The sequence below is a fragment of the Aquarana catesbeiana genome, linkage group LG08 (genome assembly GCF_042186555.1).
Source record: "Aquarana catesbeiana isolate 2022-GZ linkage group LG08, ASM4218655v1, whole genome shotgun sequence".
Lineage (NCBI taxonomy): Eukaryota > Metazoa > Chordata > Amphibia > Anura > Ranidae > Aquarana > Aquarana catesbeiana.
The window spans coordinates 110,510,345-110,525,661 of NC_133331.1; the positions used below are offsets into that span (position 1 = coordinate 110,510,345).

General features: G+C 41.2%; 1 protein-coding gene across 3 annotated transcripts in view; it reads right to left on the reverse strand.

Moving 5' to 3' along the window:
* Positions 1–15,317, reverse strand: part of PHYHIPL (phytanoyl-CoA 2-hydroxylase interacting protein like) — a 224,061-nt gene that overhangs the window by 87,962 nt on the left and 120,782 nt on the right. For all 3 annotated transcript variants that reach the window (XM_073596311.1, XM_073596313.1, XM_073596312.1), the window contains exon 2: positions 12,357–12,553. In XM_073596311.1, the coding sequence (XP_073452412.1) occupies positions 12,357–12,553 (197 nt within the window). The remainder of the gene's footprint in view (positions 1–12,356; positions 12,554–15,317) is intronic.

Genomic DNA, 15,317 nt, shown 5'->3' on the forward strand with positions numbered 1-15,317 from the left:
TTTGTGGAGAATTTGTGATATTGTTGTCACATGCACACAATGACTACTCCGTCAAAATTTCCTGCAACTGCTTCAGAGTTGCTGTAGACCTCTTGGTAGCCTCTCTGACCAGTTTTCTCCTGGCTCTTTCATCCAGGTTTGGAGCGATGTCCTGATCTGTGGGTCTGCGTTGTACCCAATACCTTCCACTTCTTAATACTAGACTTCACTATGCTTCTAGGCATTGATAAAGCCGTTGAATTTTTTTTTGTATCCATCTCCTGAATTGTGCCTGTCCACAACTCTATCCCAGAGATCTTTTGACAGTGCCCTGCCACCCATAGTTGATGGTTTGCTTTAGTTGCACTACCAAGGACTGAAATACTCCAGCCAGGAAAGCACTTTTCATGCTGCAATAATCAAAATGACCACAGCGGATTACAGTTAAGAGTTGAGAAGGTGATTAGCTACACGTGATTACGTTTTCAAGTCATTTTTAGGGGGGTGATCCTTTTTCCAACTCAGTAAATCTGTCTTTGAATTTATTTTTTTTTATTATTCTCTGGCATGTTGGTGTGTTATATCTTTCACTTGGATGTTATAAGTTGCATCGGCAAATACAACGGAATAAAACAAAAATTGTGTCTGTCTTCATTTCAGGCTGCAGAGCAACAAAATGTGATTATTTAAAGGGGGTTCATTCTTTTTAATACCCATTTTCTATAGGTGTGCAGCTTTAGTTGACGTGTCAATGCACAGCACACCAGCCGATTCAGTTTGACTGATATGATTGATAACCATTGAAAATGATTGCACTGACACTAAAAATAAGTTGTCTGATCCATCTAGCAATGGTGGAGCGGGAGGCAGGATTTCCCTTAAAAGAGCCTGTAGGTAGAACAAAAAAGAACTCTGTTTTGCAAATAGAATCTGAGGCTGCCAGACAACATCCAGACAGTGTAAGGAATTTTTTTTTTTTTTTTTTAAACAGGACAGGGGGAGGGCAAGACTATATCCTCATTGAGGTGGAAAAGGAGAGACCACTTTGAGTAGAAAAGAAGACCACATTGACCCTGTGCAATACATAAAAAGGCTGCCAGTTCAGAAACTCTCCTAACATAATGGCCCCAGAGAGACATTACATGTTAGGTGTCCCAAAGAGATATCCCTAATTGGGTCAAATGGAAGGGAATTTTCTGAAGTAAAGAGAGCACTAACTTGAGATCCCAAAAGGGAAACAGAGGGTTGGAACTGGGGGACGGATATGAGCAACTCCCTGAAGAGAAGTCTTGATTGAAAATTACAAAGTGAGAGGTTTCTGGAAGAGAATAGATAAGGCAGAAACCTGTCCCCTATGGGTACCCAGGGTCAGCCTTTGCTCAAGACGAGTTTGAAGTAAGGCCAAGATACGGACAACAAGAAAAATGAAGCAAAGCAAGCCTTCCCTGTACAATAGTAGACTTTGCAAGAAGTAGATTTTCTTGCTGCGAGTAAGATGGGGATAATGAAGTCAGAGATACCCCTATTCTTTAGGACTTAAGTTTCAGCAGCCATGCCTTCTGAGACAGCGACTGAGGAGCAGGGTGGAATAGGCGGAATTGTGCCATTAAGTGTGGTCTGTTTGGAAGTGGCCAAGGCTTGTCCTCCAGGAGTCTAGTAGGTCTGTGTATGATGTCTTTCTGGGCCAATTTGGTGCGATGATTTTCCCCAGAACCCTTTCTACCATTACAATGAGTACCTGTTGAAGGAAAATCCTTACCAGGGGGAATGAGTAGAGTCTAGTAGATCACCAGGGTATCTACTGTGAAGGCCAGAGGATCCCTGGTCCTGGCTATAAACCTGTTTAGTTTGTTGTTGAACCTGGAGGTCAGAATGTCAGCATCTGCTTTCCCCCACCTTCAGCAGTGTCTGGAAGATCTCTGGGTACAGAGACCACTCTCCGTCTCTAGGAGATGGCAGATTAGGAAGTCCACCTGCCAATTGTCCATGGCAGGGAAGTGGCTGTCAAGAAACCTGGAATGTGAATTTGCACATAGGAGAGGATCAACTATGTTTCTCTTAGGGCAGCTCTACTTCTGGTGAGTCTTGATGGTTTTATGTATTATATTATATGGACGAAAAGTGGACTAATTGGATGGGAAAGACGAGGTTCAGGTCCACATCCCTTGTACAACATGTAAAAGAAAAGGGATTAGTAATTTGGATGATCTGGCCTTTCTATATGGCCATGTGACCCTTTGGTTTTGTTTCATCGATTATATTTTTTTAGTGTGGAGTGGCTCTGATGAGCTGCTATATACTTTTGTGCAGATCCTTAACGTTAACACTTTTAACCTTAGCTTCAAAATGTCATGTAACCCAACAAAAATAAAATTTATATATATATATATATATATATATATATATATATATATATATCCATAAAGATGAGGAAGGCATGCTATCTAGCAGCCTTTATCGTAAACCATCTGCTGGTAATGGCATACTTCATGCCACCGGCTTTCATCTTAGAAGTTTGGTCAATTCAATACACTATGGACAATATATCCGTATCAGGCGAAATTGTTCGAATGATATCATTTTTAAAGAGGAAGCTGATAAATTGAAGCTGAGATTACAAGCTCTGAGATATTCTAACAAATGCCTTAAGCGAGCTTTTAAAAAAGCAATAACTAAAAATAGGCAAGATCTACTGTACAAAGCGAAAATTGAAAAATCCGATGCTGGTCAACTTAGAATTATAACTCGTTTTTCAAGTCAACAGGAAAGTTTTAAACGGATCATAAACAAATATTGGCACGTTCTGACGCTTGATCCCAAAGCGGGATCATGCATATCGGAACGTTCATCTTTTACGTTCCGGAGAGCTAGGTCTCTGAGAGACAGGCTTGTCTGCAGTGAATTCAAGCTGGGCGGAGGATCCCTGCAAAAGACCTGGTACCTACACGTGTGGGGGATGTGGATACTGTCAATATATGAATGTGGCAAAGCACCCAGATCTCCCAAATAAATTTTGTTTTGTTCCTAGACATTTTGTCGTACAAGTGGTGCTGTATATTTACTCCAATGCGACTATTTTTTCTACGTGGGTAAAACCAAAATGCAACTCTGGCAGAGGGCATACAAACATAACCATAGTATGCGATCCTCCAACTCTGATTTACCATTGGGACATCATGTTATATCTTTCCACTGCGGGATTTTCCCACGAATCAAGTTTTTAATACTGGATCATGTTCACCCAGGCCTCAGAGGCGGGGACTGGAATAAAACATTGTTGCAGCTGGAGCAACAATGGATTTTTCGACTTAATGCTACCACCTTCCCTGGCCTGAATGAGTCAGTTTCCTATAAGCCCTTTTTGGATGGATTTGTCTCTGGTTGTCCAGAGAACGAATTCTAATTAAGATTACTCTATAGCCCAACTAATTTGAGTTATTCCCTTGAACATATATGATATTTTTCATTTCCCATTTATATATATGGCCGATTCAAGTTGAAATTTGTTCAATGAATTGGCCTTAATGGGTTGCTATAAAGGTTGTAACTCTAGGGTTTCTATATTGTGTTTATGAATGTCATAACTGTCAAGTCACTCATTAACCTCATGGGTTGTACAGAAATCTTTTTGCATTCTTTGATTTTTTTATTTTTACCCCCTCCTTCTTTCCCCCCCATTTTTCTCCCTTTTTTAATTTTCTTTTCTCTTCCTCTTTTTTTTGTTTTTGTTTTTCCTCTTTGTGGATCACATTGACATTGGGAATATTCATGCGACAACCAATGGCATCCCCTCAGTTTCCTAGGTCTAATTTCCTTTTTTCTTCTTTTTTCTTTTTCCTTATTTTTTCTTTTCCTTTTATTTCCAATATCGATTGGCTATTTCTTTTCCTCTCCTTCTCTTTTTTCCCCATTTTTTTCTTCTTTCTTTTCTATTTATAATCTTTTCACAATTTTCCACTGTTCTGGTCTATGTGCGGCTCTACTGTTGTGCTGTCAGCTATTTCCCAGCTGGCGCACCCAAGCCATACGGACCGCTCCTCCTCCAGAGGGCAGTAACGGCAGCATTGGTTTGGGTTGGGACACAGGGTTTCCCTGCGTCCCTTTGCCCTATGTGGCATCAGTGGGCAGGCGTCTTAGCCGCCCTGTCATGTGGACGGCCTCGGCCGTGCTTCCATGGCAATGCCCCTGTTGTCTTCCAATCGGTTTCGATGCGCTGGCACTGTCATGTGACCAGCCTCGGCCGGTCTCCATGGCGGCGCTTCCTGATATTCCCACACACGTTAGAACCAGTGTGTGGGCGGGGTGGAGCGGCATGCCGCCCCCCAGGGGAGATGTGGGGATCTGGATGATGGTGGGAAGGGGAGGGCACACCTTGGGGGCGTCTCACACTGCCCCAGGTGTGTTACATCTAGCCTGGCTAGTAATTACTACTCAGAGCTCTATTTAACAGCAACTATTTTCACTCTGTTTTGATGCACTCTGGAGGCAACAAGTCCAGGTGGCAGACAGCGCCGTTTTCTATGGGTTAAGATTCCTGTTTAACTTTTTGATGTGTGTTTTATATTTTCACACACCTCAACTCTATTTAAGTCTTCTATATTTATTTCTTTTTTTTCAACCCAGGTTTACTGTCCCTCCTCATCCCTATATATATTAAATATAGGCATATTGTTTTTTTGTCTTGCCATCTGTGGCTCATGAATTTTCTCCACCTTTGAGACTCTTGTGGAAAAATCCTCCTCTGGGGTCTCACTGCACTGTATTATTGTGCCCTTTTGGATCAGAAGTGATCTTAAAAACAACATTAATAGGTATGTTAATTACTGTATGGTCTCCATCTCCTTTTTGAATAACAACCATTAATAACATTATTTAATCAACTCTATTTTGGCTTATTATCCAGATCAGTCATTAAATCTTTTTCATACTTTGTTTTTGTGAATAGGTATATATTGCGGCCATAGATGCCACATTAGTCACTAAAGAATATTCTCTCTGTCCTCAAGCCAATGTGATTTGCCCTGTCTGGCTGACCTACCTGTCCCCCTTTTGTCTCGTGTCTGTTTTCCATCCTCCTTTCTGCACGATACTCTGGCAGTGCAGGGGAGGAGGTTCGCACATGACCTGACATCTTGCTTTCTCTTTATGTGGACATCTCCATCCCTTTTTTCTTGCCTTGAGCAACTGATCTCCAGTGCATATAACATTAAACACACAAGGTCAGTTTTTGATAATAATATATATGGATCTGTAACAATTGAATTATTGTTGGTTATATTTGTATGACATTATATATATAACTATTATATTTTGTATCAACCTCATAGATTGTTCATATTTTTATGGAAGCCTTTCAGCCCCCTTTCCTTTTTCCCTGAAGAAGACCCTCACTTCACATGTCGAAACGCGTTGTATTTTATCTGTCTGTTTGGCAGTTGGTTTGGGCCTCTTCCATCTTTTTTATGCTGCAACTTCATGTGTATTTCAATGTCACTATGTTTTATGATATGATGTTAATGAATAAAAATTGTATTTTGTGTTTATTATATGTATGTATGTTATTGTCTGACTGCATCCAGACTGGGTGACATTACAGAAGAGAGGTTCATTGTTTTAGAATATGATGGCTCTTAGTTCTGAAATGTTGATAGGGAGTCTCGACTCCCCTGAGGACCATGTCTTCTGGACAGTTAGGGAGTTGAGTGAACTCCCAACCCCCAGCTAGTATCCGTTGTTGCCAATTTCCAAAGCATGGGAAGGAAGGCACTTCCTGACTCCGGGGCAGAGTTGGAAATTCACCATGTCAGGGAAAGACTTGTGTGGCTGAATAGATGCATAGCGCAGTCCAGAGAGTGAAACGGATTGTTCCACAATGTAAGGCCCAGAACTCTCACACAGAAGCAAACAGATGGGGCTATTGGAGGGTGCGTCAGAGGGTCCCTGTGTGCAATATTAAAGAGGCAATATTTTCTGGAGGAATGAAAGTTCTGGTTTGGGCTGTGTACAAGGTTAGACACCAGGTATTCCAGATGGTGTAAGGGCTGGAGGACAGATTTTGGAAAGCTGAATAACCAAAGGTTTGAAAGAACTGAGGAAGATTTTGCCAGTTCCATACAGAATATTGGTACCATGAAATCTGTTTAGAGATTTTAAGTCCAATAAGGCACAGATGCCCTGATTTAGTTTGGAAACTCCGAACAGGATTGAATAAAAACCTCAGAACCTTTCCACTGAAGGAACTGGCACAACCACTCCTTGTGACTGAAGTTAGCATAAGGCTGCCAGTAAAGTTGCTTGTTTTTGAGCTGACCCTGGCTGATTTGAAGTGTAAGGAGCAAGAAAAGTGCAGAAGTATAAATTTTATTTTGAACCCCTTTGAAATGGCTCATTAGACACAGAGGTCCGGGATATCACGGATGCAGAAGGGCGCAATTGTCAATAGATGTCCCCCCACTCCAAGGAGTAGGGACACTCCTTTGCATGGAGGGCTTCTGGGCAAACTTGTTTTACTTAGGGGTCCAAGGCTTGCGACAACTAGAAGTACTAAGCCTTGGTTTTGAGGTGGACGCCTGGGAATTGGGAAAAGACCCCTTTGGCTGAGTAGAGGTAGTAGCTGTAAAAGTAGGAGACTTGAGCTCTTTCCTCTGGGGCAAAAGCACCTTTACCCCAGTGACTTCGCTGAACAATTTTAAAAGTTCTCCAAACAGATGTTCACCATCAAAAGTGCAGGTGTTGCTTCTTACAAGCAGGTTCAGCAGACCAGGCTTTTAACCACAAAATACTGTGTATATGCGCTGAGATGAAACATTATAAAAATACTTGGTGAATTACATTCTATATAGAGAATCAAAACAAACAAGGCTGAGGGCATCAGCTGCAATTGTTCTAAGGTTTATGTTCTCTGTTCTTTTGTCTTGTCCAGTTAGAAATATTCTAGCAAACAGTTATGACTGCAATTACCAGCTGCAGGGCTAGACCTGCATGTGCATAGGAGGTCTCACATAATGCGATGCAGAAGACTAGCGTTTTATGTTTCCAGAAGACAGAAAATTCAATAACCCAGGCGCTGACCATGTTCCTATGGTGGTATCTATGTAGCAGAAAAACAAACTGTGTGCCTATTTCGGCAGACAAGGCAGGCAGAAGTGCTTCAGTCACGAGGCCTGTCGTGACTGTGTCATCATCCTAAGACCAAGTCCAGATGGTGAAAAAGATGCCACATTTAAAATGACTTATGGAGCTGAAAACATTAGAGACAATTTTTCTTCCTCTGTATCTTCATTGTGTTCTAAGCACTGCAGGATATCTACTAATAGCTAGAAACCCATCAGAAATAGAGAAACCCTGTTTAACCTCATCCACATCGCTGGACCCATTAGGGATGCAGGCTTCGACTGTCATGGAGGGCATACCCACAAAGAGGTCTTCATGGTCTGGGTAGAATGGAGATGGACCATGGCCCTGGACCTGTATAATACCCTGTGGCAAACTACACACCTTGCATTTCATGCCAAAGTGAATGCCTAATGCAGAATCCAGTGGCTAAAACAAACATTATAGTCTGGCCCCACACAGTGGGGTCTGTGTACCACCCCCAAGATCTGACTAACATTGAGGGTTATTGATCCAGAAAATGCTAGATAACCCAGAGCAATAAGCAGTCAGAACTTAACAGCATATTGTCAGAAGAAAAAAAGGAATCCTTAAGATAATTTTTAAAAAACTCCTCCAAAAGTAAAAGATGCTCATCACCTAAACAAAAAAACTGAAGTCTCAAAAAATGAGTGGGGCCCTAGCAAGTGTTTTTACCTATGTCCATTCACCTGAATGTATTCTGCATATAACCAATGGTCTATGAATACAAGCCTTGTGTCTTATACTGTACAAGTAGGATATAAATATTTTACCTGTGTTTAATTGTTTGGCCAAACTTTATCTGGCAAAGTGCTGTGAATTAAACCCACTCCTACATCCTCCTATAGCCTATCTGTGATAATCAATCTCTATTAGCAATGTAAATTGCATAGATTTTTGGAAGCTTGCTCATCTCTGAATATGTATAGAAAATTATATGTAACCGCTAAGGCTTTGATAAACTAACATATGACAACCTGATTATGTACTTCCATCTTAGTTATTGTATTTTGATGAGAACGTTTGACCCTGCCAGGCTATAATAACCATGTTTATTTTAGCTCCCTTTTTTAGCATACATTTTCACATATATATGTATTAAAAACAGATTTTCTGGGGTTTACGATATACAGTATATTGCACATTACAACTTCAGTCTATAATGACCACCAAACAAAACATACATCTTTTTACCATGTAGAGCTATTTGTATAAACAAGCAAGCCAAAAACTCTTTATTTCCAAATACATATTGGAATTGGCTTTGCTAGCCATCATTTCATTTTGTTTTAATAATGTCCTTTCTTTTAATTATTGTACTGCTGGCTACAGACTGAGTATGTTGTTTTTATTAAAAGAAAAAAAAATAACTGCTAGGAAATTGGCAGCTACAACAAAATATTAACGCTGGGAAAACAAGGTTATTTCTATAATTATTTGTTGTGATGGAAAGTTCTTGCCAGGAAATCTGAATCATGCTCAATTTAAAGGGTATAGCCCACCTTTGGAAAATATAACACTGAATTAATAAAAAAATGTGCTATTCAAACATTTTTGCACTGGGTCCTGAAGAACACAGCAACAACGAGTAGTTTGTCACATATGCAACAAACAGGCTCCTGCATTGTTTACCCCCACCATACAGAGGTACAGACCTTCTGTTATTGGGCAGGAGGAAGTAAATGGACTACAAGTACAGTGTTAAAGCTGTGTGATCTACAAGTCCTTCTGCCTCGGGGGAATATGGGAGTTGTAGTTTTTACCATTAATAGATCCTTGTGAATGAATGATGCAGCTGTGCGAGCAAAACCATGCATAGCTGCACACTAAATGCAAAACAAAAACGCGTTTGTGCAGGAAGAAGCGATTTTGGTAAGTGGGGGAGAGGGGTGGTTTGAGGGTGGAGGGTTGGGATATAACATGAAACCTGATATAAAAGGTGGACTATGCTTTTAAGTTGCAGTGCTATATGTGTAGACAACAAGATGTTTGAAGCCCCACAGCAAATCCTTAAAGCGGGGGTCCACCTATCGTTTTTTTTTTTTTTTTGAGTTCATTCACAAACTTTTCTTCTCAGCATTACATACTCACATATAGTGTGTAATATGTCCGCCTGTGTCAGATTTCGCCGGAAAGAATAACTTATATTATTCACTGCAGGCGGTTTCCATCTTCATTGTGGGCATTTGAAGCCCACAAGCATTTATTTCCTGGATGTGGTGAATGCTGTGCTCCCAGCATTCACCGCTCGTTCCTGCACATGCTCAGTGGCATCCTGGGAAGCCTGAGACTAGCTCCCAGGAGTCTGGGAGAGGCTAGAAACACGCCTACTTCCACGGGAGGAGAACCAGGAAGTGCAAAGAAGAATAGAAAAATAAAAAGGTAATTACGGCGATTTAAATTTTTTTAAACGGCATGTCAGCATCTAGGCAAGGAAGAGAATACATACAGATATTGTTCAAAATTTGGGTGGAACCCCGTTAATGAAACCCTAGAGCAGGGAGTTGGCAACCCATCAATCATGGGCAGGTGACAAGTAGATCGTGTCCCTTTCTTGCCAACCCTTAGGCTGCTCCTCCCACATATGTAGAGTGGTGCAGGGAAAGAATTTAGTATGCTACACCGCTGACAAGCAGAAGGAAGGTGAACCTGGACAGGAGGGTCAAGGGGGATGGCAACAGGGCTGGCGCAAGCAGTAGGCAGCTTAAGCAGCCGCCTGAGGGCGCAGAGGGGGCGGTAAAAGCCAATCCCCAGGATCTGAACACAGTATCTGAACCTTGGAGCCCAGTGCCAGAACAGGTTCCAGCACATGGCTCCTGTGACTTGCCTGGCAGGGGCACACTGGTATGGGCGGCAGTGACACCTGCCTCGCAGCTTGTGTGGTGTTTCGGGTCCCACATGGCAGCCAGCATCTCTCCCCCCCACCACTGCTTCACACACAGTAAGCACACAGTGCAGAGCCTCTCCTCGTTCTCTGCGCTGCTGTTTTCCTATGCAGTTTACAGAGACAAAATGAGGAGGGGAGAGGAGGATGGACACAGCTCTGCATGTCCCACATGAAGGTCTGTACTGATTGCAATATACATGAGACTTGCAGGGGAGAAGATACAGGGAAGGGGGGTAAATCGTCAAAGAAAAATACTTGCAGCGACAATTTTTCTTTACATGAGACATTTGTTTCTAGTGCTGGGTGGAGCTTTTGTGTAAATAAATTAAAAGTTTATTTGAGAAAAAAAACAGGAAACAATAAGTCATTCTTAGATGGTTATGGACTTGAACCTACATGTGCAGCAGGTAAGTGCAGGAGTAATCACACTTGATTTACAAGCACAAATCACTGCAATTATGGGTGTCATGCCAAACAATGGCAAGGTGCACATGATGTCATCTACATCAAGAGATGGACTTCTGCACAAACAGGTCCACACACCCAAACATGTCAACACAGCCTTGGAATAATTCAATTTGTCTTACTTACTATATAATTGTTCTCTCAGAGATCAGACCATCAGTCCCTGAGGCCAGGGAAAAGTCTGTTATTCAGATTCTGAAATTCCCTTTGACACATTTTAAAGACCTGTGTGAACCAACAAATATCCTCAAAACGCAATGGTGATGTGCTAACATTAGAGGTCTGAGCTTCATTGTCTCAGTCCCTGCTTGACATTTATAGTCATCATTTTCATTTGTAGACTTGGACTAGCTGCCATCAAAGCAAGGTGTAAATTCAGCGACACCCTCATGCATGTATTCATTTACATGGATCTCACAACTGTTTTAGCTCCACCTAAGCAAGGAATTAACTTTATTATGTGAATTTAAAGCAACCTGTTGTAGATTTCAGTCATATCCAAGTTACTACACATTACAGTACACATTTATGAAACTAAATTATTTACCTTGGTACAAGGAACATTAATGTATATATGCCTTGTCTGAGTTCCATATTGATGATGTCTAACCATGTAGATCCATTTACACAGTAGATAAGCATTATATGTACATTGCAGAAGCAAAAGTGTTTGAATGACAAATTGTCAACCTAGCATGACTATCCTCTAATCCAATCTATTATCCATGGGTGTCTGTGGCAGTATTAACGTGCCTGAAGACATTGCAATCCTCACATGACCCTGTTAAAATCAGGAACACCTTTTTGGGATCACAGAACAATGTCTCTCTTTTAGCTGGGGCCCTAGTAAAATGGCAGATTGACATGAAAAGGCATCTCTCTTCTAAGATATGTGGAATGTGTAAATAGCAATATTCATATTGCTCTTCAATCTGTCTACAGCATCATAAAATTTATTTAAGTACTGACAACCTTGGCATATAAATCACCAATCCTTGTTTGTGTACGTGACTGAAGCATGCAGAGTCAGATGGAGCACTAATATTTGCGTTGGCACTACTGCCAAAGGCAGATTGTACAGACAGGCAGTGAAGCCCACAGAAGCACAAACCAGCCTTCTAAAAATCCTTAGACACAAATGGCGACCTGACAAATGCCAAAATTGCCAGACTGTGGCTGTATTTCCCCTCCTGTTTTGAGGTACACACGTTTTCCATACTATTGCACACTGACGCGTTTTCATTGACTTTTATGGAAATGCATGTGCATTAAAATGTATTGGTTAGAATTCTGCCTGAGATCTGTCTATGTAGATAATACACAAGTCTAGCCCCTTCCAATGATGTGCTACTGTAATTTACCATTTTCCCCTTGTTTGTTCATTCACTAGAGACATACAGAAAAAAGAATAAATAGGCGCAGGAGAAAATTCCACAGTTCCTATTGTGATAATATACAGCAGCCATTTCCCAGTTGTAAATGATCTAGTCCTGCACTTCCTTTACAGGAGAGAACTGCTGGAGTTCATTACCACAATGGATAGCAAACGGGAGATTAAGAGCACAATGGATGGCCAAGAGGAACTTTTTTGTACTTGCAACATTTATAAATGGGTAAAACATGGAGATATGTGCATGTATTGCAGAGATGTACTGAATGTTTGTTTTTATTTTTCCTAGACATTTGCGCTTGAAAATGCAAACCAAGCATGTAATAAAAACATAGATTATCATTATGATGATGATACATGTAAAAAATATGTACAATGCATTGTATACACACTGGCAGGTTAATTCACCCACTGTCATCCTATAATTCTCAGAGTACTCTGGTGGTAACCCACCAGCAACTACTTTTGTATGTGAAATACTAAAGGATTGTAATGGGTTACCTTATGTTTGAATTTATTGGAGTTTTTGTTCTCCTTCTTATTCAGGTCAATAAAGTAATGTGTAATCCGTTCCTTGGACTTAGAATCCATATCCCAGGATATCTTGAAGGAGTCGCATGTGATGTTGCTTATCTTGATGTTGTGAGGGACAGGCAGCTCCTCCATCTCTGCAATGCCGCTGTCTTGAGATTTATTCCCTGCAAAAAAACATGTTATTATTCATGATGTCTAAATGTACCTAGCCAGGAGGCCAAATCACTTATCTTCTTAAAAGTACTAAATTATATTTTATTACACAGTGGAGCTTGACAGCCCGTCAGGAGAGGAATAGCCTAACTACCCAGTGTCATACATAAAATTTACACTTTTACTCTCCAATAGTGGTGGAAGGCCAACTGTTGCCATTTACTATTCTGTCATGATCACAACGCAAAATTATTTCGTTATTTGCCACTTGAAGCACCTAAATTACAGTAGCTCTTTTCCTTCTCCTATGTTATCTTGTCTTAACACTTTTTTGTCCTCTATTCACTTGGTGCGACACATATTTCTCAAACTGTATTACTTTATTTTACCAAATACCCCTATATTAAATAATACTTTCCCCAAATTCAGTTTAATACAAAGGAGAATGTGTCAAAAAACAATACAAATGAACAAAATAATCAGATTTTGTAATAATCAGAGCTGACAATTTTCTGACTTGGGTAGCATGTGTCATATAATTAGAGACATAGAAAAGATTTTTCTCCAATACTATTTTTAAATGCTATTAAATAACCTGACTGATTTAAAAGCATGAAAGATGAATCTGCAGGCATGGTTCTCAGATATTTTTGCCATTGAACTGCTGCAGAAACTTTACAAATGGAGCTATATTATCTTCAATGGGTTTGCATAGAAATTAGCACACTGGTCTGCTTGTTCCCTCTGAGTAGTCTAATGCCGCGTACACACGGTCGGACTTTTCGTCTACAAAAGTCCGACAGCCTGTCCGACAGACTTCCGACGTACCTTCGGCGGACTTGCGGCAGACTTTCTTACGAACGGACTTACACACACACGACCACACAAAAGTACGACAGCCTAGTACGCGGTGACGTACACCAAGTCCGACGAGACTATAAAACGGAAGTTCAATAGCCCGTACGACACCCTTTGGGCTCCTTCTGCTAATCTCGTGTTTATCTCGTGTTAGTAGAAGTTTGGTGAGAGACGATTCGCGCTTGTGAGACTCGTATTTTTCAGTTCGTTTTAACTGTTGTTCAGTCTGTGCTTGTGAGGTTTGTATCTGCTTTTCAGTGCGTTTGGTCAGTTGGCATTGAGAAATCTTTGTTTTATTGGCCGCTCGTTCCTGATTTTCAGGTCGTTCTTCACAGGCCTTGCTGTTCTTCAGTGCGTTCTGTTTAGTGCGTTCTGACCAGCCGACCGTTTTGAAGCCATGTTACCTGTACGTACTCGTCGTAGAGCTCGTGCATTGTATGTGCTTGGTGCTGTAGTTTATTCTTCAGCCCAAGACCAGTCCATGAACAGGGCGAGGAGGAGTTCATGGACCAAGAATTGGTTGCTTCAGCGTGACCAGTTCTGTCACATGCCTTTGCTCCGTGAGATCCGTGAGAATAATCCTGAGGATTTCAGGAACTTTCTCCGGATGACGGACCCCGTTTTTGACAGTTTGTTGGCTTTGCTGACCCCCTATATCAGCAGGCAGGATACCTGCATGAGGCAAGCCATCACTCCGGAGCAGAGGCTGGTCGCTACCTTGCGGTATTTGGCCACAGGGAGAAGCCTGCAGGACCTTAAGTTCTCGACAGGCATCTCCCCCCAGGCTCTGGGGATCATTATCCCAGAGACCTGTTCTGCCATCATACAGGTCCTGCAGAAGGACTATATTAAGGTAAGATATTTTTCTTTTATTAGTATCACATGTTCTTTTATGTAATCTTTGATAATGTGATGTATTTCTTGCTTCAAACACTACTTACCATCATTGCAATATAGTGTGAATGTCCCCTTTTTATCCTCACACATGCTGGATTTTTTTCCTGTTATTTTTTGTCATGCATGTATATTTTCCTTCAATAACCTTCCCAGCATGAAGTGATGGGAACATATCCACCTAGTCTACTCATTTGGAATGTATTTTGTTTGAGTGTATTTAGTGTGCTGCTAATGAGCAATTATCTAGATTTCACAAAACCCCCCCCCCCCCCCCACCTAAACTCACTCCAAATAGTTTGCTGCTAATGAGCAATTATCTAGATTTCACAACCCCACCCCCCCCCCACCTAAACTCACTCCAAATAGTTTGCTGCTAATGAGCAATTATCTAGATTTCACAACCCCACCCCCCCCCCCACCTAAACTCACTCCAAATAGTTTGCTGCTAATGAGCAATTATCTAGATTTCACAACCCCACCCCCCCCCCCCCCCCACCTAAACTCACTCCAAATAGTTTGCTGCTAATGAGCAATTATCTAGATTTCACAACCCCCCCACCCCCACCCTCGTTAAAATTTGCTGGAATGTTCTGTGGTGTTGATTTGTCTAAAGCAAATATATGTTGCACTTTGCAAAATGCATGTGCACTCTACAAGTGCATTTGTTCCAGTGCTTTAGTAAATGAGCAGAAGCTCTGCTAATTTCCATCATCAAATCATATGCAAGCCTCAAAGTGTTTTCATTAATTGCCCTTGCATGTGATTGTGTACTCCTTGCAACATGAATGCCTTTTTACATTACCTCATTTACTGTAAGCTGGTTAGCAACTGCACCTGCAGAGTGCGACAACTGCAGTCTTGTAGCCTTTTTAGTCCCTAAATTCCTGCGTGTCCTAAAAGTAATTTTTTTTTAGGGATTTCACAACCCCCTAAAATGTAATCAATGTTCCATCAGAGGGGGTGAGCAATCTGATAAGTGTGCCTTTCCATATTAGTTATTCCAGAACAATTAAATTATTG